We start from the raw sequence: 23,553 nt of genomic DNA on the forward strand, positions 1-23,553 counted from the left end.
GCTGCAGATGCTAAATGTGCTGGCTATGTCTCACATGGTAAAAAATTAATCTCCCACCCAGCAAAAATAGGCAAGGAAACTAATTGGAATCTTTAGGAATATACATTCCTGGGGCAGCTCAAGGGTAAATTCTGCAGGAATCATATGGCACATTTGCCTATTAAATAATATAGTTGTATTATATCTTGACATTTCTTGTGTATCCAAATGTATTTTGTTCTTTTTGGGGGATGAGGGAGATAGTGAATAGCACAAGGGGAAGGGATCATGGAGGGATATAGAGAAGGTCTCTCCGGAGGAATTAAAGATTAGGAGATAAAGGAGAATCAGGAGCGAAGAAAAAGGGAATGAAGGGAAGAAAACCAAGAGATCCTGAATCAGGAGACCGAGCACGGATTAGCACACCTTTCCTCCAAGGGATCCTGAATCAGGAGACCGAGCACGGATTAGCACTCCGAGGGATCCTGACTCAGGAGACTGAGCATGGATTAGTACGCCTTTCCTCCGAGGGATCCTGAAGCACGAGACTGAGCATGGATTAACACACCTTTCCTCCCACTAATCTCTTCCCACTCCCTAAATACATATATGCTCACCCCGTGTCTCCTCTCACCACCAGCCCTTCACTGACCACTTCCCCTGCCTCTCCCCACCGCCAATTTAGAACAGAGCAGACACTCCACAAGCTGCTTCTAATACATCCTGGGGGGCCAGAGAGCTGCAGGGGACACTGTACTGCCACATAGGTCATAGCACGAGGAAGCTTGGCTTGAAGTAGGAGATGGAGATGTTTGGCCACTGCAGCTTACAGCTGGGCAGCCCTCCCCTTCCCCAGTTCTCTTGCAGAAAAGGAATTCCACAGGAGGGTTTGGATTTGAAGCCCTTTCCACAGCACTGGGAAATATATTCTCCACATTGCCAAGAAAAGCACAAATACTTTCCCATTATATTAAGATAATACCAAGAAAGAAAACTACTCAAATGTCAAAGGGTGGTCAACAAAGAAATCTAACATGCTTGATCTGGGAGTCAAAGTGATTGGTATAGTCTGATTGTACTACTCAGGCCCCAGGAAGCACAGACGGACATGATCAAAAGGGCGTGTCGCGGCCGGCGCATCATCGGGGGCGTGGCCGCAGCCTCTGGAACAGCCCCCGGACCGGCCCAACACGCGCAAGTTACGCCTGCTTCGTGCTGGCGTAACTTGTACAACAAAGGGGGGGGGGTGGAAGGATTTCGGAGCAGCCTCGGAGGGAACGGAAGCAGGCTGTGCGGCTCGGCACGCGCAGGCTGCCGATTTTGGGCAGCCTTGCGCGCGCCAATCCCGGATTTTAATGGCTACACGCGTATCTATTGAAATCATGCGAACAAAAGTACGCTTGGGCATAGATTTATAAAATCTACCCCAATATGTACATCATTAAGCAAACTGATTCAAACATAAAATGCTGCAGAACAGTTTATTTTCCTTTTCCCTAGCCCCCACACCCCATATGTTTCCTTTTCTGTGGTCTTTACAATGCAAGATTTGTACCTTATTTGGTTTTGAAGATTTCTGTATTTTTGTTATTGTATATTGAAAAATTGCAATAAAGAATACATTATTTTAAAAAATGCAGCAGCACTAGAACACAACTTTGCCACAGAATTTGATAACTCGCTACTGAATGTACCTGTGAGCTGTGGCTATGACCACAGATGGACAACTCTATACATGCTGTTTCTTGTATACTTCCTAAAAGCTCCCACTTGACATTGCTGGACACAAGATTGCTGGGCTAAATGGACTTTTGGTCTACCCCAGTCTAGCAATTCTCCTGTTCCTACTAAAACTACATAGGTTAGGAGAGATCATCATCAGGTTGATCACTCTAATGCAAAACCATTACAAAATCATACAGCTTACACATAACAAATATATATTAAAATTCTTTGAATGCATGAAAATTCTCTTAGTAATTCTAATTAGGTTTCAGTTTATTATTTATCTTGCCAACAAACCACTACAATCAACTGAAAACAAGGAGCAAAGAAATGGTGGTACCAAAAAGGCAGCACTATCTATGGATCTTATGAAGCATAAGTTGTCTCTCTTGTCCACAGCAGTTTAGTTGATGAATTTCAATCAATGTGGAGAGACAGATGAATACACTGCAAATAAAAATAGCATCTGCCTCTTATCAGTTTTTTCACTTTGACAGAGGAAATGGAAGAAATAGCTGAAGGAGCATGAGCTGCCTGTCACTTCTCTGAAGTGCTGATGTCAGACGCTGCATCAGAAGTGCTATTCAGATGTGATGTTATGAAGTTGTATATTCTGGTTGAATAAGGCACAAAGTCTTTTTTGTAAGTTACAGTTTCTGTAATATAAAAGCCTGTTCGCCTTTTTTCTTCTGTCTTTGATTGAAGTGTTAAGTCATCTTTGAGCTCTTCATCATGACCTAATATGAAGGACATAAAAGATCAGCCTCACTTTCTCTTATGAAATGACAACTTTGCTCTTATTAGTCAAATATCTCTGTACAGTAAATACACTAAGAATCAAATGTATTTGTTATAAAGAGGTCTTACTGCACAGAATTTATTTCTTATGATAAATACTTTGGACACAATTTGATTTTAAAATAATCTTAATATAAAGGAGAGAGAATTTTATATTTCTTATATTCTTTCTTCACTTGCCAAATCAGAAAACAGATTCCTCCAAGCAAATTATTTTTATAACAAGTTAAAATTATTAAAAATTCTTCATTTTGCTCTGCTTATTTCCTAATATGTTTGAAGCATTTGAAAAATTCTCATCTTAGCCTTTCCCACCGTTAAAGGAAATCAGGGTGTTGCTGTATTAATCCTTATCCGAACCCCAGGGCTACAACGAAGGAGCCAAGATGGCAGCATAGAAATCTGTGCTGAGCATTCTCTCTGCTGAGGCAAGATTTATTCCTCCAGTGATTTATCCATTTGGACTTCTTGTGAGTTATACTAGCTAAAAGGAAAGAGGGAAAGAGTCTATCCCACTGAGATGCCTACACCCATCATGGTGCAACAGAAGCTAAATGGGGATTTGGAAGATGGCAGTCCCACTGCCGATACAGGTAGAGGAACAACCAATGAGCTGAGGAATGAGATCTCTCTTAGCACTACGGACAGTTTACACCACTGGGAGATGAGCGCAATTTGAGTATGGTGGCATCAGATGATGTGGGCACCAGAGATGCAGTGGAGGGAATAGTGCTCCATGTGCACTCCAAACAGCATCAACAGTGGCTGAGCAGGTTAAGCAATGGGCAGGTCTATAGTTACCCGGATCGCCCCTGGAGCCTTTTTTAAATATTGGGGTTACATTGGCCACCCTCCAGTCTTCAGGTACAATGGATGATTTTAATGATAGGTTACAAATTTTAACTAATAGATCAGAAATTTCATTTTTTAGTTCCTTCAGAACCCTAGGATGCATACCATCCGGTCCAGGTGATTTGCTACTCTTTAGTTTGTCAATCTGGCCTACTACATCTTCCAGGTTCACAGTGATTTCGTTCAGTTCGTCTGAGTCATCACCCCTGAAAACCATCTCTGGACTGGTATCTCCCCAACATCCTCATTAGTAAACATGGAGGCAAAGAATTCATTTAGTCTTTCTGCAATGGCCTTATCTTCCCTAAGAGCCCCTTTAACCCCTCTGTCATCTAATGGTCCAACCGACTCCCTTACAGGTTTCTTGCTTTGGATATATTTAAAAAAAGTTTTTATTATGAGTTTTTGCCTCTATGGCCAACTTCATTTCAAATTCTCTCTTCGCCTGTCTTATCAATGTTTTACACTTACCTTGACAATGCTTATGTTTTATCCCATTTTCTTCAGATGGATCCTTCTTCCAATTTTTGAAGGATTTTTTTTTGGCTAAAATTGCCTCTTTCACCTCACCTTTTAACCATAACGGTAATCGTTTTGCCTTCCTTCCACCTTTCTTAATGCGCGGAATACATATGGACTGCGCCTCTAGGATTGTATTTTTAAACAATGTCCAAGCCTGTTGAACACTTTTAACCTTTGCAACTGCACCTTTCAGTTTTTTTCTATTTTCCTCATTTTATCAAAGTTTCCCTTTTTTAAATTTAGTGTTAGAGCTGCAGATTTACTTATTGTCCCCCCTTCCAGTTATTAGTTTAAATTTGATCATGTTATGATCACTGTTGCCAAGTGGCCCCACCACCGTTACTTCTCTCACCAAATCTTGCGTTCCACTAAGAATTAAATCTAAAATAGCTCCCTCTCTTGTTGGTTCCTGAACCAATTGCTCCATGAAGCAATCATTTATTCCATCCAGGAACTTTGTCTCTAGCAAGTCCTGATGTTACATTTACCCACACATACATACGTACTCCCAATCTCTCTCACACATACACACTCCTTCACAATCTCCTCATACAGGCTCCCTCTCTCTCTGGCACCCACACTCAAGCAACCGCCCCCCCCCCCCCCAGCTCTCACCCCTCTCCCCGCTCACACCTTCCCACACACCCTCCCCTCCCACACATTACACATTCACTCTCACAGGGGTCTTCATCTTTGCCACAGCAGCGTGCCGGGGCCTTCATCTTCGAGTGCTCTGTTTGCGGCAGCCTGCGTCCTCTGCCATTTTCTGTGCTCCACATTTAGCCCCTGATGGTCACATGTTCAATGTGCATTGCATGTGAGAACCATCTGACAGGCGTGTCAAGTCCAAAGAAAGGTTGAGAACCACTAAAGAGATTTTTCCATAGGCACAGAATGGTAAATCGTCTTTTTGAATGAGACCATGAAATTCTACACAGTATCAACCTGGGCAGTACGGCAGTAACTCCTTCAAATGCACAAAGATGATTTTTAAAAAAGCAAAGCATTCAGGATATTGGAGTTAGTTACAGCCTTGATGCCACACTGCAGTGGGTAGGGATGAAGAAAGCAAGGAACCTTTCTATTCTAATTTACATCTCTTTGTTGCTGCACCACAGAGAGTAAAGAAGGAGATTCAAGCAATAAGAATCTTTTCTCTTTCAAGCTATGCACACAAGTTGCATTTGTAATTAAAACCTTTAAAAAAAAAGTTTTGCTAGGCATACTTTCCCTTTCCTCGTATTCTTTTCAAAGCAAAGTGAAGGGAGGGCCCTGAGGGGGAAAACAAGTATATTCAAGTTGCCAGTTGGTGCCACCAAGTCGCTCCCTAGGCACCCACCACAAAAAGGAAAGGTGGTTGAGACTCTCAGAAAACTATGCACCCTGTAACTGCTTTATGTTGCAGATTAATTTCTCTTTGACTCCATAACTAACCGTTTCCTTTCACCCACAGCGGCTCGTTATCTCAGTCTCCCGCAATCAAATATCAAAAGGTATCACGAACCCCACTTAGCCACATTTACAAAACGTTTAAGTCTTCTTCAGATATCAGCAATATAAATGACCTTGCCCACTTTTTTTTTTTTTTAAAGAACATGAGATGGAGTTGCCCCTAAGTCCAGCAGAGACCCTAATCCCATCCAGCTTCACATACCCGCGGCCTCCCCCGCCTCGGGGTTCTCCCGTTTCCTCTTGATTTGGAAATAGCCGAAAGTACCCAGCATAGTCCAGATACCGACAGCATAAAGCAGTGATACTCGGGTGTTCCATTTAGCAATATTCCGAGCGCTCACCATGGCGCCAAGGACACCGCTCACGTGCCATGCGCGTGCGCGGCCGACATCTTACAGCTGGACCAATCCTGCCACGCAGACGTACTTACGTCAGAAAACTGCAAAACGTGGGTGTCAAGATCCCAGCCGGCTCTCCGCGTTTCCGGTCCTGTAGTCCCGACGCCCTTACTCAAGATGGTGCCGAAAGAGGTGGCAAGGCTGGTACGTGACGTCGTCGAGCCCGCCCTCTCTACATCGCTGTGGCGCTCTATTGGTCCAAGGCCCTTGATGTGGCAGGGAGTCCCGGCGTGACGTCACGAGCGGCTTACGCTGAGCTGTACTTGGTGCTGGGGGAGAGTACCAACCGGAAAGCATCAGGCGCCGTCTTGCGAGTTCACGGTAGCTGCAGTACCGGGAGAGGAGGGTCTGTATTTCCGTGTCAGGCGGTGCTGAAGAGAGTGACCTCATCGCAGCGTGAGACGGTAAGTGATGGAAGCGTAGTGGGATCTATGCGACTCGCCGGTGGCAGATTATAGCCCTGGGCCCCAGGTAGAGGCGCCTAGACACGCAGTCACAAGGATCAGAGTAGTTGGTGGCATGCAGACTCTCGTACACCCACGAGCTGTTGCCGATCGTTAAGACTGGAGTCTGACTTCAGAAAGTGCGCGTGAGCGGGGTTTTGCAGCAAGCCCTGGGAAAGATTCTTACAGTCGCTCCAGTGGATCCTGTACCGGCCTAAGTGCAATGAGGGGTCAAGGAACAGAATCCAAGCAAAGCTGTCAATCCATCATCAGCTTGAATAAATGATTTATATTAAACCACGTTACAAAACCTCTTCTCTGCAGGTGAAACAACTCTCGGTTATTTTAATATTAGTTTCCATATCCTGCAAAAAAAAAAAGGCTCTGAGCAGTGCAATATAGAACACATAAAACTCGGAAGACTATTGATAAATATATACTTTACAAATATTTTAAATTTTTGCCACCTTTACAAATAATGCTGAAGGTGACTTTAATCTTGAACTTCAGCAAAAGCGAATTTAAGGTAGTTCAAAAAAGTTCGCCGTCAGTACTGGCACAAAATCACCCCTGGCTGGGACAGTGCTTTTGATGTATGCCATCGAAATATTTGCTAAATGAAGGTGATTATTTTTCCAAAAAGCAAAACTTATTAAGTTTAAGTATATAATTTGAAAGTACCATCGTTGTACTTTGGCAAAGCTCAAAGCATTCCACTCCCCTATATGGGCCTGTTTTACTGGTACAATGAAAAAATGAAGGGACAACCTTGGAATCCTTGTATATGTGTACTTTTTCAAACTTTTTTCTTTTTTAAATTTTGTAAATCTATAAGTGGTTTCCAACACATCAGCAGAAAGAAGTGGCACAAAGACTAGCATTATAGGATAGGATGGTTTCACTTAGGATCCATATAGAGCAAGGGGTCATTTTAAATATTTATGAGAAATTATATTTATATGCTTGTTTTCTTTCCTATCTTTAATTCTTGGTGTTTGGGTACTTGCCAGGTTCTTGTGGCCTGTTTGGCCTCTGTTGGAAACAGGATGCTGGGCTTGATGGACTGTTAGTCTGACCCAGCATGGCAGTTTCTTATGTTCTTATCAGTACTGGCCAGCCCATTAAAACTGTAGGTAATACTCAAACATTTGTGTATGTCACTATTGAAGTCAATGGCAAGTATCCACAGACTGACCACAGATTGCGAGCAGTTTTAAATGACTGATGGTGTATGTAGCAGAAACATTTTGTCTTTTTATTTTTCACCTGAGGAGGAGTTCTCTCACTGACGTTGCTCTCTATTGAGGTGTGGTGATAGCCCAAGCCTGGAATGTGACATGCCTGAATAAACTGGGCTGTCTTTCTGTCAAACGCATTTTTTTTTTCGGTGTGAGTGATATGGAGATGATCAGGCTTGTGACTGTTGCAAAACTGCTTTCTGTTCAGACTGTGGCCGTGTTCCTTATGGACCTAACAGCACAACTATTCAGTCCAATGATGTTTGTTTTTTATTTTTCCTAATTTGATGTTAGCTTTTTTTATCTGTTGCACCTGACAGGTAAATAGCTTTTTATTTAATGGAGATCTTATGGATAACATACACAGTGTTTCTCTTAAACAAGGACTCCATTTGGGCAAATCATTTTTGGGCCTCGCTTCTGGCCCATAAAGACAACAGTGGCATGTATAAAATGAAATTTGAGCTGGTTCTGTATTTGAGCTGGTTCTGGTGAGGTTGCAGTATGAGACAGAAGTGATCAGGAGAAATAAGGATGAAACCACTCTATGGGGTGATTCCGCCTTCCTCTGTAACAGTGCTGAAAAACTCAGCTTTGGAGGAGACTTCTTCCAACCTTTGTAGTCCTGCAATGGAACATGTGTTTCCTGGACAGTCATTTTAGGACAAAGAAAAGGGGGGAAGCTGTAAAGGTAAAACAAAAAAAGTTAAAAGCAAAATCCCTTGTTTTTATGCCAAGTGTTTTGTTTTGCTTCCATGGTTTAAAATAAATGCCTTTTCAGAACAGTCTGGTGTCTGCTCCCTTCTCTTCCTTCATTGAATATTACTTCTCCTTTCTCACTGACTGTCCCTTTTGTCTTCTTCCCTGTTCTCCAACCTCTCAGTCCTGAAGGTAGCCAGGTGGTTAGAGCAGTATGCAGTGAACCAGGGAAGCCAGGGTTCAAATCCCATTGCTGCTCTGTGTGACTTTGGGCAAATCACTTTACCTTCCGTTGTCTCAGGTACAAACTTACAGGATCATTCATCAAAATGCGTTATGACGTTAACTGCACTAGCACACGGCGTGAATGTACATTTTGGGAAGGGGTGGGATTTATGAAAATGAGGGGCAATATTGCAGGATTTTAATGCCGGAAATAACTACACCTTTTCCCCTGGTGTTAAGCTGTGCGATATGACCGAAACAGCCGTAGTGCAATTCACGATACATTTTTCGAATTGCAAATATCTTGTGCTTTTTTTGCCATGTTTTCTGAGAATTTATTCATCCCACCCGCTCTGTGGCCTAGTTCATTGCTCTGCCTGTTACTATGGTGACTTACTCAGTTGCTGAATGTGGACAAAATTGGTGGGTTTGCTTTGCCTTCTTTGCTGTTTCCCTTTTCCTCTGTGACAGGGAACTGTTTCAGTGCTTTATTTTTCTGTGATATTTTGCTGGACATAAAAATAATAAAATTATTTTGGGAATTTTGTTTTTTCTGTCAGAAGCCCTGACATTTCATGGCAACATATTTGGAGTTCATTCAACAAAATGAGGAGCGAGACGGGGTGCGCTTCAGCTGGAACGTGTGGCCCTCTAGTCGTCTGGAGGCCACACGGATGGTGGTCCCACTGGGCTGTCTGTTTACACCCCTGAAAGAGCGTCCAGACCTCCCTCCTGTGCAGTATGAACCAGTGCTTTGTAGCAGGCTCACCTGCAAAGCAGTCCTCAATCCTCTATGGTAAGAGTCTCCCTTTTATTCTGTTTGCCAAGCTCAGATCTGCAGAAGGCATTTGCTTAAAGTAAATGAGCAAACACCAAGTTCCAAGATTTGTGAGTCTCTATTTATCCCAAATCAATTGTGTATTTTCATTACTGGAGCTATGTGATATGCATGGTACCTACCATAACCTAAAGGTGTTCTCTGCCACTTGTGCACAGTGCTGGGCCCCAGTGTTTATTTTGGTTCAGAAATCATAAGAAATTTCATTTTGATTTTTATGCTTCAGAATTTTTACGTTTGTCTATTAGGTGTTCTGATACTTTTATTACTGTAGCCCAGGAATAATGGGCTCGGACATGCAATTTTTCCATGCTTTCAAATACAACGCTGGAAGCTGTTGTGTAGTAAAAGCAGTGGATGTGTGTTTACCCTCTGATGTTTCTTTTTTAGTCAAGTTGACTACAGGGCGAAGCTGTGGGCCTGCAACTTTTGTTTTCAGAGAAACCAGGTAGGTGTTGAAATTTCTCCAGTTTTTACCTGATATGCTCCTCCTAGTCCATCTCTTCATTTTATAGCATTTGGTGCCTCCAGACTGAGAAACTCTGATATGTTATGCTGTACGTGGCTTATGCAGAAACTTATCGCTAAACTCACTTAAGTATATTTGTCACCTTTCGCCAAAATAATCATAAGTCATAAATTTAAGTGAACCAAATCTTTTCTTGTGTACTTTTCTCACAAGAAAAGATTTGGTTCACTTAAATTTATGACTTATGATTATTTTGGCGAAAGGTGACAAATATACTTAAGTGAGTTTAGAGATACCTTTTGTGATTTTTTTGCATTCATAGTGGACAGGTTCACAGTTTTTGCTCTTTGTGATTTGTGATTATGCAGAAACTTTACAGCTTATAGCCTGGTGACTTATTGCTAGCAAAATGCGATGACCCTACACAAACTTTTTCACCAATGATTTCATTGTAGGATACAGTGAGAGGTACCTTTCCTGCTTAGGAAAAGACCAGTATTCTTGGGTGTAAATCTTTTTTGAAAAGTGTAAATATATGTAGAAATTCTATTCTTCTGTGTGAACAATTCACTTCTTCCATTCTTGAGATGACTTTATAATACATCTTTGTTTTCTGAGGCAGGAACTGGGGGCGTTTCAGACCACTGTTCACATCAGAATTATGATGGTTTGTTACAGTCCAGAAAAAGACACCTTTAGTTGAAGTCCATGATCTCCACATTTTGAAAACAAACTCCTGCATATTAAATGATACCAAGCACATGCCCAGCCCCTTACTATTAGATTTACTTTAGCTGTTTGACTGGTTCCCACCCCTGATGTACCCAACCATGGAATTAGGAGCCTGGCACTGGTCATTATACTGTTTGCTTTTAAGTCTGTCCTCGGGTCAGCTTTTCCATGAAATAAGACTACAATAGAACCTTTTCACATCTGCATTCTCTGGACTTTCCATAATAAGTAAGGCAGATGCTTGACCTGGTGCCATTATGCCCAAAGGTCTTCTCAGTACTTCTGAGGACAAGGTATCCCATTGTGCTGAAGTAACTTTATACTAAAAGGATCCATTAGTCGGATTCTTCCATGGCAAAGTGGTATAGTAGATATACCGGAAATCTTACATTTATGTGAATAACACCTGTTGGAAGGCCATGGCATTAGTCTCTAACACAATATAAAGTGTAGATCCACCTAAACAAAGGAAAAGAGCAGTTTAGTGTGAAGAACCATTATTATTGAAAAGACCGCCATATTAGGACACCTTTTAAACTCATGACCAAATCAATTAAGTCTTAAAAAAGACTACATCTTAAGTATAATCATCGGTCTTGTATCAGTCTAAAGGATTGTTAAAGAGAGAAAAAGGTTTTAAAGCTATTTTCAAATTTGCAACAAAAAACCACTTAAGTAAGATGGGTTCCTTTTAATCGTGTAGCCCGCCCGACACTGTATCAGTGTTTCGTATACTTTCTGCCTCATTCAAAGTGTTGATCAGCACATCGGTCAGTCTGTGGTCACGTAAAGAAACTGCTGCACTTTCTGTGTGCTGGGGCGGTGGCACTGGGTGCAGCAGGTTATTCAATATTTAGGCATTTTATATATACCGTCGTTCTAAAAGAAGATCACGATGATTTAAAGTATTAGTATTCATATTCCTGGTCAACAATCATATGCTTTTTGTTAACGTTCACCCTTCTAATTCAACACCACAGTAAATACATATTTTAGTTCATAGTTATACATCTTCAAGGATATAATTCATTCTAAGTCTACATAACAGTGAAAACAGATTCTAATCATACTAGTAATACCTTTATATCATTCATTATATATTGTTTGTTAAACTAGTATTATCTCAGGTACTGTCAATGCAGTTATCAGCATTATAGTAGTTTACGTTAAATCGAATGCCTTTCTAAAGAGCCATGATTTCAGTTCACGCCTGACGTTCTTTCTTTCTGTTATCTGACGTGATGGCTCTGGAAGAGGGGGTGATGTGTTTGAATTTCCTTGTCCCTAAAAGGAGTCTTGCTGATACATTTTGAAGTAACTGTAGTGGTTTTAGTAGACTTGCGGGGAGGCCTAGTAAAATGAGTGGCAGTAATCTAAGTCTGAAAATATAAGTGTTTGTAAGACAGTGTGGAAGTCTTGTAATAGAGGTTTTAGTCGATGTAGAATTCTCAGCTTGGAGTATCCTGATTTGTTTAATTTGCTTATATGCTTTTTCATAGTGAAGCTCTCGTCGATCTGAATTCCAAGTTCTCATACCTCATCCGATGGAGTAATATTGGTGATTCTTAGGTTTAGAGTTGGTGGTTTGAGTATCAAGTTGTCTCTCCTTAGCCATATAATTTCCATTTTTTTTTTGTGTTTAGAATTAATTTCAGTTGGGAAACTTTTTGTTGTATGGCCTTCATGTGTGTTGACAGAGTTGCCGCAGATTTTCCTCATATGTTTTGTCGAAAGGGATGTAGAATTGTATATTGTCTGCAGATAGGAAGAAGTTGATTCCCAGATTTGCTAGTAGAGCGCATACTGGCAGGAGACAGATGTTGAGTGCTGAACCTTGGAGGATGCCTGTATCGATCGGAAAATTGTCTGAGATTTGATTACCTAGTTTGACTTGAAATATCCTATCTTTTAAGATAGAAGAGAACCATTTGTTGACATTTCTGCCTATTCCAGTTTCATTCAGCTGGTGGCATAGCAGAGGGTGGTCAACTGTGTCGAATGCTGCTTTTAAATCTATCAGTACCAGGATATATGATTGATTGATTGTTGTCAAAGCCTTGTAGCACAGGGTCAGTTAAAGAGATGAGTAGGGTTTCTGTTGAGCAATTTTTTTTTTCTGAATTGGTTTGGGTATAGTATTTTGTTGTCTTCAAGGTGGATTTCTAATTGTGATAAAGCTGCTTTTTCTAGGACTTTCGCAGATTTGATATTGGTCAGTAATTGTCCTAGTCATCAATTCTACCGGTTTTGTTTTCTAGAATTGGTTTAATCACAGCTTGTTTTGCCTTGTTAGGGACCAATCCTTCTGCTAGTGAATGGATTATTATGATTGTGACTTTTAGGGTTATTACACTGTTTACTTTTTAACATAGAAACGATGGCAGAAAAAGACCAAACAGCCCATCCAGCCTGCCCAGCAAGCTCCCACACTTATTTTCTCATAGTTAGCTGTTTTACCGACCACCAAGTTCAGGGCCCCTGTTGGTAACTGTTTGATTCAAATTTTCTGCCACCCCCTGCTGTTGATGAAGAGAGTAATGTTGGAGTTGCATCAAAGGGAAATCATAAATGGTTAAGGGTAGTAACCGCCGCATCAAGCAAGATACCCCGATGCTTGTTTACCCAGACGGCACAGATCAATGCCTTGTTGGATGTTGTCTGAATGTAAATCCTCTTTTCCACATTTCCCCCTGCCGTTGAAGCAGAGAGCAACACTGTATATGCATTCAAAGTGAAATATCAGGCTTAATTGGTTTATTTGTTTACCCAGACTGAGTAGTTCAGTCCTTGTTGGTTGTTGTCTGAATGCAAATAATTTATAATCCTCTCTTGCCGTTGAAGCAGAGAGCAGTGTTTGAGTTGCATTAACCGTGTGAAGGCTTATTGAGTAAGGGTAGTAATCACCAGGTAGTAGCCATCACCATTCCAGCAAGCCCCCCCCCCCCCCCCCCCCCCATGGCTCTTCTCTTCTTTCCCATCCTCTAGCCTTTATGGATCCACATTGTTTATTTCATGCCCCTTTGAAATCCTTCACAGTTAGGGTATTTGCGGGGTTAGGGTCCAGTGGGTGGGTCTCGGGTTTCATTTTAGTGATTATTTGGTTTACGTCAAGTTTCAATCCTGTGTCAAATGAGTTCCATTGCACTTGGCTAGATTGTTTTTCTGATTCTTTTGATGGTCAGTCGAGGAGAATTGTGATTTGAGTGTATTGATTTTGTTTAACAATGAATTAGCATATTCATTGCACAATGTTTGTGAAGTCGTAATTGTTTGAGATGGAGGAGGATGGATCCTTGATTAGGTTTTTGACTGTTTCAAAGAGTAGTTTTCAATATATACTGCAGCCATTCCAATACTGTGAATGGGGCAGAAAGTATACAAAACATTGATACAGTGTCGGGCAGGCTGCACAATTGAAACTGGTCTTCATAAATTAAGTAATTTTTAGTTGCAAATTTTAAAATAGCTTTAAAAAATTTTTTTCTTTTTAACAGTCCTTTGGACTTTATTGACTCAGTCATGAGTTTAAAAGGTGTCCTAATATGATGGTCTTTTCAATAATAATGGTTCTTCACATTAAGTTGCTCTTTTCCTTCATTTAGGTGGATCTACATTTTATTGAGTTTTTTCATATTTTCACCTAATTGTGTTCTTTATATTTTCAGTATTAGTCTCTTACAGTCATCCTAGATACAAAGCTAGAGAACAACCCCACTCCAATTACTTACTGATCTCCTTATATTAGGGATTAAGGTAATTTTTATTTTTTGCTTCCTCATGGTGAATAGATCTCTACTTGCTGCTCTGTGGAAGAGCTGTTTTGCATGTATTCTGTCACTGGTGCCTCTTGTCCCAGCTTCACATGTCACCGGTGCCTGGCACTGGTTTCATCACATCACTGTTTCAGCTCAGCAATATCTGTGAGCAGAGTGGTGAGTGATGAACTTTTGACAAAAGCTTCAGCACTGGAGTTTAGAGGGCAGGAAATGTCACTGTTGTCACATAACATCTTTGCACTTCCCCTAACTCTCATCAGGGCTTGATTCTGTGGCTACACGGGGATCTCAGCAGGCACTGCATAGGTCTTGCCCGCACCTATGTACAAGCCCTCTCCTGGCAACCATCCACCCACCAACTGGGGTTCCGCTTCCTTTCGGACAGTTACCCTGCTTGCAAAGCTATTGTCTGAGGATTTTTTTGGGGATACTGTGACTCCACAAATCTCTGGGAACTGTGGGATGCCAGATGTGCTCACAGACCCATACATTTAAAACAGTGGGATCACCCAACTCACTGATTTGGGAACAATCAGCCCTGAGCACAAAGATAATAAACTCTTTAATTTTTAAAGGAGGAGGAAAAGTGAATGAAAAAGACATCACATAAATCTGTGTGCAGCAAGCAGGGAAAAAGAAAAAGAGATTACATAGTATAATTTACTTCTTATTGAACTTAGAGCAGTACTTAGTCCTGCAGTTATCTTAGTTAAGTGAAAATTCTAGTAAGTTTGGAGGTTCTACCCCACTTATATGTCACTTTCTTGCTTCTAGCTGCTGCCACCCAACTGTCACTTTTTTTATAGACCGTTTTTAACTGACACACACTATTCCAGCCCTTGAGGGCCACAAACAGACCAGGTTTTCAGGATATCCCTAATGAAAATGCCTGAGAGAGAGCTGCATGCATGTTGCCTCCATTATATGCAGATCTATCTGATGAATATTCATTAGGAATATCCCAAAAGCCTGACCTGTTTGCAACCCTCAAGGGCTAGGAGGGTGTACCACTTCTGTATTCGGACAGCAGCAGTGACATCATCAGCTGGCTCTGCTTAGGTTAACCCTTTCAGTGCCAGCTGCTGGTAAGAGTGGAACACTGCCATCTGCTGTCCTGTAAAAGGAGTTTTAAATGTCAAACAAAATCATTTATAATCAAACTACTGTTTTGCCACAATTATTCTAGGCACCTCATTAAAGAAGGCTGAGTAGGCCAGGAGAGTCCCAAATTGTATGTTGGGTTTTTTTAAGTTTCAGTTCAGTAGAACAGACAGTCTTATCAGATTTATTTTATTTATAAACTTTTTTATACCGTCATTTGGAACGTACCGTAACAACGGTTTACAATTAAGATGGTGAAATGTCTGTATATATTGCAGTTTGTCTTTTTATGTGTGTGTCTCCACCTCCCTTTTATATCTTTGGAATGGCTAGATCTAGCTGCACCAGACTTCGAATGGAGGTAAATCCTTAGAGATGGGGAGGTGGCATCTGACTTTTTCACTTTTCAGAGCTGCCGAGTGATTTGGGGTGGTGTAGGAGAGGGGGCAAAATTGGTTGTTTTCTCACAAGAAATGCATGCACTTTGTGTGAGTATGTGTTTCTCTACCCTTATAACTGAAACAGGTGGATCTAGCTCTGCCAGATTTTGTGTAGAGGTAAGTCCTTAGAGGGGACAATACTTTTGCAAGTTGATGAGTGATTTGGCCAGGGTATAGGAGAGTGACAAAGTTGGCACTTTATTTATTTATTTTTATATTTAAAGTTTTTATTAATCAAAACAGATCAGACAGTGAACCATACATATCACAGGTACTGATGAAACATAATAAGCATAATGCAGTGTCAAAGTAACAGAACAGTCATCTGAAAAGAGCTGCATGGGGGAGGGTTTGAATCAAGGCTATCTAGAATGTCACACTTTCTATTTGTCTTTGTTTATATGTTGAATTATTTGAAAATGTAAACAAAATAACAATAGTATAACCCTGTCTAGTTTAGGATGAGACTCTTGATAGAAACATTTTTTCATTTTCCCCCCAACCAAGCACTTCACTCTTTAGAAAACTTAAGAGGTTACATTGTATAAATATCTGCCTCATGTCTTTCAAAGCTGCCTGACATGCTCTGATGTTCAAATCTCTCTTCAGTTTCCTCCAGCATATGCTGGCATATCGGAAGTGAATCAGCCCGCAGAACTCATGCCACAGTTTTCCACAATTGAATATATAGTGCAGGTAAGTTCTTTGTTTGTGGTTGACATCAAAAGCAAAATACCCAAGCCGTGTTCCCTTGCTGCACAGTAATTGGTTTCTTGTGTTAGGAGAATTTCAATATGCTGTCATGCCATGAAAAAAGGCACCCAGAGGTGTATCTGAAGCTGAGAATAGTTCACCACCTTATGCCTGCTGTCTGGCTAGATATTTATCTTATCGTATTTTACATTGTAATGTTTTTAAAATTTTAACTTATGTATTTTTTGCCCCGTCATAAACTTTAGAGTGGCGGGATATAAATTAGTTTAAATAAATAAGCTAAATATAAAATGGTACAAATACGTAGTAGAACCTGATTTTAACTTGAAATGACAAAGAAATACTTTGGGCTGTATTTTTCCTCTTTCTTGTTCCCTTTACTCTGAGAGCTATGGAGCTGGCCTGTTGGAGGCAATTTGACTAAAGTAAGAATCTGGCTCCCTAGACCGCTGAAGACTGAGGATATTGTAGTCAGTCGTTCGACTATAGGAGCTAACCAGACAGCAGGGTGGATTGATTTAAATCACTAAGCAAAAGCAATGATTTAATTAATTGATTTAAATCAAGTTGCCCATTGATACTATGCCACACATTCCTTAAGCATGGTGCAAATCTTATTACTAAAATATATGTGGAATTTATTTGTTAAATTGCTTATACTGAAAGGCGTACAGAGCGTCTTGAAGAATGTATGCACTGCAAAGTGACTTACCATTCACATTATTTTTCAGGCCTATCCAGGTCTTCATCCACATCTTTTTCCCCCACTAAACTGTTTTCATTATGGTGTTGCATAGGCCCTGCATCTCTTCCTTGCACTGCTTACGTGTGACACATTATCTTTTTTAACCCAGAAAAGGAAAATCTTCAAAATATTCCCAGATAGGATCTCTCTTATGCTCAGAAGCATTGGGGAATAGGAAGCCATGTGTGTGTACTGAATTATGTCTTCCCCTTTTTTTCCTATCCCCTCCAATTAAACTCTGGAACTTGTTGCCAGAGGATGTGGTTAGTGCAGTTAGTGTAGCTGTGTTTAAAAAAGGATTGGATAAGTTCTTGAAGGAGAAGTTCATTACCTGCTATTAATTGAGTTGACGTACAAAATAGCCACTGCTCGGTTTCACTTTGGGGGGTGGTTGTGAGGCGGCAGACGTTCGCACTCGTGGTTGGGGAGCCCCCCGCAGCCCCCCCCCCCCCCCCCAAGCAGTTTTAAAAAATCATGGGAAAGTCAGCCGCCGGCTCCTCTTGCGGCGCAGGTGACATCGGACCTCCGGGATTTCCCACCCTCGCTCTCCTCACAGCGGCCGACCCCACAGCCTGTTTCTCCAGTGGAGGCATCGGGGGAAGGGCGGGTGGGGGCACAGGCACGGATTTGGAGGGGTCCGATACTACTTTTTCTTCTGGATTTATATTGGCCATGTATAGGGCCTTTAAGGCCTGCAAAGCCCACAAGAGGCACTCTTCCCAGTCAGGGGGCCCTGAGGGGGCCACTCCCCGCAGACAAACCTCGTCCTCGGTCGGGGAGCTCGGAGGGGCGGCCCAAATCTAAACGCCCATTGAGAGCCCTTCCGCGTTCCAACTAATCTGCGACAGATGGGGACAACCGGCCATGGATCTGATGGCGACCTTTCAGAATGCCAAGGCTCCATGTTTCTTCGCCTGCCGCAGGGAACCGGGGGCGGAGGGGGTGGACGCCTTGGCTTTACCCTGGCTGACGTCGATCTGTCTGTATGTTTTTCCCCCCTGGCTTCTAATCGGCAAGATCCTTCGTCGGATAGAGAGTCACCCTGTGGAGGTGATTCTGGTGGCCCCATTTCCCCCTTTCCCCCTGCCATAGAAGCAGAGCGCAACGCTGTATATGCATTCAAAGTGATGTATCAGGCTTAATTGGTTTAGGGTAGTAACCGCTGTAATAAGCAAGCTACCCCCACGCTTATTTGTTTACCCAGACTGTGAAGTTCAGTCCTTGTTGGTTGTTATCATGTAATGAAAAACTGAAATGAGTGCCCATGTTTGGTTGGGAGAGAGCTGAATTTTGTGACTGTGACAGAACCATTCATTCATTTTTTGATAAAGATTATGATGGGATTTAGTTGTCATATGTTGTTTTTAAAACAAGAAAGAAATTTTTAGTATTTATTTTTTTAATCCAAAAATATCTGATTTAAATAAATAAATAAAATTGGATTTTTTTATTTTTTTTTTAAATCATTGTTTTTTTATTCATCCTGCCAGACATTCACAGCCTTGTGTTGTCACTGTACTCCGAGGAGATCTCTTTACTCTTTACTGGGTGCCTGAGCTAAGTATAATTATTCTGAGGTGACAATCACTAAGAATAAGTGGAGAGTGGAGGCTGCATGAAGGCAAGGGATAGACAAGGGTGGCCAGCTCTGATCCTTGAGAGCCACAAACAGACCTGATTTTCAGGGTATCCACGATGAATATGCATGAAATAGATTTGCATACAATGGAGGCAATACATTCAAATCTATCCCATGCATATTCTTCGTGGATACCCTGAAAATCAGGCCTGTTTGTGGCCCTTGAGGTCCAGAGTTGGCCACCCGTGGGATAGAGTGACAGTACACAGCAGGGAACTAGCTGCAGCAGTCAACTCTCTCATCCTATTTATTTAAAAATTGTACAACCCACACGATCCTGTGCTCTTGACCGATAATAGTAAAAACATTCATAATAAAAACATACATGGGTGACGTGTGAAGGAAAACAGTGAATAAAACCTAGTTAGACTCATCTGGAAACAGCTGATGGAATGATATCCCATGCTTTCTGTCCTTTGAGGCCTGTGGAGAGGAGACATGGACAATCCATTCTTGAGACTCAAAAAAACCTATGGAAGTATGTTTTTATATCTCAGAATTCTAAAATGTGTTAATTGTAGTCACACAGCCTGTCAAAAATACAAATTCTAATATGGCATTCCCTTTCTATCATGCATGTGTGAGTATGTTCTTATATGCCACCACTGTGGTTATGTAATAGTCCCCATAGAATTATAATGTATTTAGTATTCTACAGCAAGCGGGCAGTATCTGTAACTTCTACACGGTTATCTATCTTTTTCTATCAGCGAGGTCCCCCGACCCCATTGATCTTCCTATATGTTGTTGACACCTGTTTGGAAGAGGAAGATCTGCAGGCTCTGAAGGAATCCCTGCAGATGTCTCTGAGTTTGCTGCCGCCGGATGCATTGGTTGGCCTGGTTACGTTTGGTAGAATGATACAGGTTCATGAACTCAGCTGTGAAGGAATCTCCAAAAGCTACGTCTTCAGAGGGACCAAGGATCTGACCGCAAAGCAAATCCAGGTTTGTCCCAAACAGGCTTCACTCTTCCATTTTGGCCTATTATTGTTTCATATAGTTAGATGTTTAGCTGTTTTACTGATCTGGTATTTTAGGTTACAAAAGTGAATGAAATACATGACCATTTTCTTTATCTATATAGGATATGCTGGGCCTTACAAAGCCTAGCGTTCCTGTACAGCAAGGAAGACCTCTTCAACCTCAAGAGCAACCTGCCATCTCAAGCAGGTAAAGTCTCGCTGCAAATGTATTAAGAAGAGAGTGCAATAGAATGTGTCTTTTTTTCTTTTTTTTCCTGTGATCACCTGACTTCATTCCTTACATCAAAAATATTGGATTTGCCTGCCTGAATGATTGTGTGTCATCCCAGTGACCACACAATTATGTACCAGATCCCCCAATAGCAGAAAGATGAATAAAAGATCTTTTGTGAAGGTGGCACTTGCCAGTTCCTCGTAGAAGTCAGCTTTGATTAATCAGACTGTGTCCTCTCATCTCCTTCCCTCCACCAAAGCCCAAGAACCTTGCCTTCCTACCTCCTCTGCTCCAGATGTCTCTAAATAAGCCAAGACGTGCAGTAGAGTCTGGGAGTGCATAATTATTAGTTGTATCATCTTTCAAAGACTTTAAATTACAGGAGACTAGATGGAGGACTTTCTCCATCACAGGACCCATTTTATGGAACTCTTTGGAACGTGAATTATGGCATGAGATGGATTATTTGAAATTTAGGATTTAATTTAGTTTTCTTAATCACTTTTTCACAAAATCAAAGGAAAAGATTGAAAGCCAAATTATTTCAACAAACATTTGGGTAGAGTTTAAAAATAATTTGAGTGAATTTAGATTGTTTAAAATGTAATTTTAAATATGATAATTGTTTTATGTTACATTTAGTTTGTCTTTTCTTCATGTAGTACTGGAATCCGCATTGAACAGTCTTTGATTAGAACTAGCGGAATATAAGGTTTTTCAATTAATTAATTAGCGTAGTCCTACTTTTCATGTTAGGCAGTTGCAATCATTATTTTTTGTTTCACAGTCCTCTTGCCCACATATCAAGGACTGAGTTCACACCAAAATTATGACCCAGTAGATTCCAGTCCTGAGCAAAACTCTAACTGAATGCCAAGAGATATATGTTTTCAAAATATCTTCCTTAAACTCTTTCTGTAATCAAATTGCTAAGTAATTTCTTGTGCTGAATAAAATCAAGTTCCCTGTTTTCCTTAATTTTGCTTCCTCTTAGAACCATGGCTACACTGCAAATGTTATATTTGCTTATGAGGAAAATAACATTTTTATATTTTGTAGCACCTGAGATGGAGTGTTGCAGAACTCATTAACAGTAATAAATTGGTTCTAACTTGGCAGGTTTTTGCAACCAGTTCATAAGATTGATATGAACCTAACAGATCTCCTCGGGGAGTTGCAGAGGGATCCATGGCCGGTGCCTCAGGGAAAAAGGCCATTGAGGTCTACTGGCGTGGCTTTGTCGATTGCAGTGGGCTTACTGGAGGTAATCTTGAAGCTTGATTTTAATTTGAAAAATGTACCTCAAAGTATACTTTATAAATCTGTGCTCTCAAGATGCTCCATTCTTGCAGAAGGTGGCGAGACCCCAGGAGGGGAGTGTCCTGAGTAGCTATGCACGATACGGACTGTAAAGGCATTGATAGGATAACCTGGCAGCATGGGTTGGACACGAGGACAGATAGAAATTATAATGACTGGGGTCCCTAATCTAACCATTTTCCTAGCAATAGAAAACACAACTTGGAATATTAATCATATAAATCTTCAATATTTCAATTAAAAAGCCTTTTTGAAAGTACTAATAAAAGCATATATTTTGTTTTGTATGTTGGTAGAGCAAATAAAACAAAAGCGGCAGGATTAGCTGTAGTCTTTCTGTACCTTTTTATGGTTTCTTGCGTTCTTTGGTCTTATTGTTTGTTATGGATTGATAGATATAGGGTCTGTTTACTCAGCTTTTTTATGTTCATAGGCATAGAATGGGAGAAAAAAAGCCTTCATAAACTAGGCCCCCAGAGAGAGAGGTATAGACATAAATGTGTAGATTTTTTTTTTTTAATTTTAATTTTTTTTGTGGTAATTATGCAGTCACTGCAAACATCTTGCATGTGTAAAAATTGCATGCAAACTGTTTCTGGTTCTAGCGTAGCAAGTTGCTTATGTTTTTTATTTCTTAAAGAATTACTCCTTGTAGAGTAAATGTAGCCTGCTTTTTAAAGTGACCACGCTCTCACTGTTTTTAGCAGATTCTTCTTTGAGAGCTGTCTTCAGTTCATGTCAGGTAGTTTCAGGTAGACCATGACACCTGAAGCTGGTCTGGTCTCTTGTATTACAAGTAGCCTGGGATCTTCAATGCCAGACATGATGTCACTCTTCAGATTGGAGACATCAAGGAATCAAAGTGACATATATAAGTCCCAATAAAAAGAGTCATTGAATTTGGCCTTTGTTTGCCCCCGGGGCTTTATGCTATAGATCACAAAGATCCTGTATTTGGAACCTTTTAAAATAAGAGAGTAATGTGGTGTTTTTTGTTTGGTTTTTTTTTTATTCCAGGGCACATTTCCAAACACAGGCGCCAGAATAATGTTATTCACTGGAGGTCCTCCAACACAAGGGCCCGGCATGGTGGTTGGGGATGAACTGAAAACTCCTATCCGTTCCTGGCATGACATAGAAAAGGATAACACACGCTTTATGAAAAAGGCTGTTAAGGTGAAAGACAAGTTTGTGCTGTTCGAGATATGCTTTCAGAAAACCTAAAGCTGAGCTTTCATGAAAATCTGATATCTTAAGTGTCTTTAGAGGTTTTTATATTGTAATGTGGTCAATTTGTGCTGAATTACCCCAACATATTTTTTGGTGCAGTAGAATAGTGAATGCCGTCTTTCCACCTGCTTGTTTGCATTGTGGTGAATATAAATGAACTTCTCAGTACACATTGGGTGTGCTTCCACTATCTTTCCTTTGGGAATAAAAAGATGCTTTTGCCTGTTTCCAGCATAGAGTATCTTTCCTTCCTCCCTCTGCCACCCCCTCCCCCAATCTGTGTTTTTAAGTCAATTATTTAACCTTGTTGCATTCCAAATGAAAATAATTCATATGCTTTGAGGGATTTGTCAGTACTTCATCCTTAAGGGTCTTGTTCCTTCTGCACAGCACTATGAAGCGTTGGCAAATCGTACTGCAGCCAATGGCCACTGCATCGACATTTACGCCTGTGCCCTTGATCAGACTGGTCTTCTGGAGATGAAATGCTGTCCCAACCTTACAGGGTATGTTTTCTGCAGCTTCAGCAGTAGAACAGCAAAAAATTGTAGCAGTTCAGATCCAGCACAGATGTTCATGTAGCTCTGTTCTGCACCTTCTGTCTGATAGGCTGATGGGGCTTCAGATGTGGCACAAGCTGAGCGGTTATGTTCTGCTTGCCACTTTGAAGGGTCAAGCACATTGGGTAAAGTTTCTACGCAAATTGAAATTATAAATTGAACATAGATTGTTTGAAAGGCTCAAATGTTAGTAGAAGTGGATCTTGTCATGTTTTGGTAATGGATGTTGATGGTGGGTACAGAGTACACTGCTGTTTCCAGTTCTTGACTTTAAAAGAAAACTGATATGTAAAGTTTAGGAAGTTCATTTGGCAGTTAATAAAACCCACTGAAAACAAGAGAATCAATAAACCATGAGTTGGTCTGAAACAAAAATGTAAAAGGCCTTGGGTAGCTGCCTCATTAAAAGAGAGAAGCAGGGTTATCCATAATGTGATATCCCCCTCTTGTGGAACCAGA

At 41.0% G+C, this 23,553-nt stretch overlaps 2 protein-coding genes across 3 annotated transcripts in view; one reads left to right on the plus strand and one right to left on the minus strand.

Moving 5' to 3' along the window:
• Nucleotides 1–1,956: 1,956 nt before the first annotated feature.
• On the minus strand, nt 1,957–5,735 carry SMIM26 (small integral membrane protein 26). The gene is made up of 2 exons (XM_029593778.1): nt 5,531–5,735; nt 1,957–2,441 (listed from the first exon to the last, which is right to left on the minus strand). Exons 1-2 carry the CDS (start codon nt 5,670–5,672, stop codon nt 2,242–2,244), a joined length of 342 nt encoding a protein of 113 aa, XP_029449638.1. The 5' UTR covers nt 5,673–5,735; the 3' UTR covers nt 1,957–2,241.
• A 129-nt stretch (nt 5,736–5,864) lies between these two features.
• SEC23B (SEC23 homolog B, coat complex II component) overlaps nt 5,865–23,553 on the plus strand; it is a 34,412-nt gene continuing 16,723 nt past the window's right edge. The window contains exons 1-9 of one of the 2 annotated variants that reach the window (XM_029593777.1): nt 5,865–6,130; nt 8,895–9,127; nt 9,560–9,617; nt 16,297–16,383; nt 19,496–19,732; nt 19,872–19,957; nt 21,104–21,248; nt 22,322–22,480; nt 22,925–23,040. In XM_029593777.1, coding sequence (XP_029449637.1) covers nt 8,907–9,127; nt 9,560–9,617; nt 16,297–16,383; nt 19,496–19,732; nt 19,872–19,957; nt 21,104–21,248; nt 22,322–22,480; nt 22,925–23,040 — 1,109 coding nt within the window. In that variant the 5' untranslated portion in view covers nt 5,865–6,130; nt 8,895–8,906. Of the gene's footprint in view, nt 6,131–8,891; nt 9,128–9,559; nt 9,618–16,296; nt 16,384–19,495; nt 19,733–19,871; nt 19,958–21,103; nt 21,249–22,321; nt 22,481–22,924; nt 23,041–23,553 lie in introns of both variants that reach the window. The other variant, XM_029593776.1, reaches the window with a different exon arrangement.

The sequence above is a fragment of the Rhinatrema bivittatum genome, chromosome 3, assembly GCF_901001135.1.
Source record: "Rhinatrema bivittatum chromosome 3, aRhiBiv1.1, whole genome shotgun sequence".
NCBI classification, from domain to species: Eukaryota; Metazoa; Chordata; class Amphibia; order Gymnophiona; family Rhinatrematidae; genus Rhinatrema; species Rhinatrema bivittatum.

Excerpts from the sequence above, each read along its gene's own strand:
- SMIM26 (XM_029593778.1), bottom strand. The coding sequence starts at position 5,672 with ATGGTGAGCGCTCGGAATATTGCTAAATGGAACACCCGAGTATCACTG. Across the intron at positions 2,442-5,530 it reads CGAGGCGGGGGAGGCCGCGG|GTCATGATGAAGAGCTCAAA; the intron begins GTATGTGAAGCT and ends CCTTCATATTAG.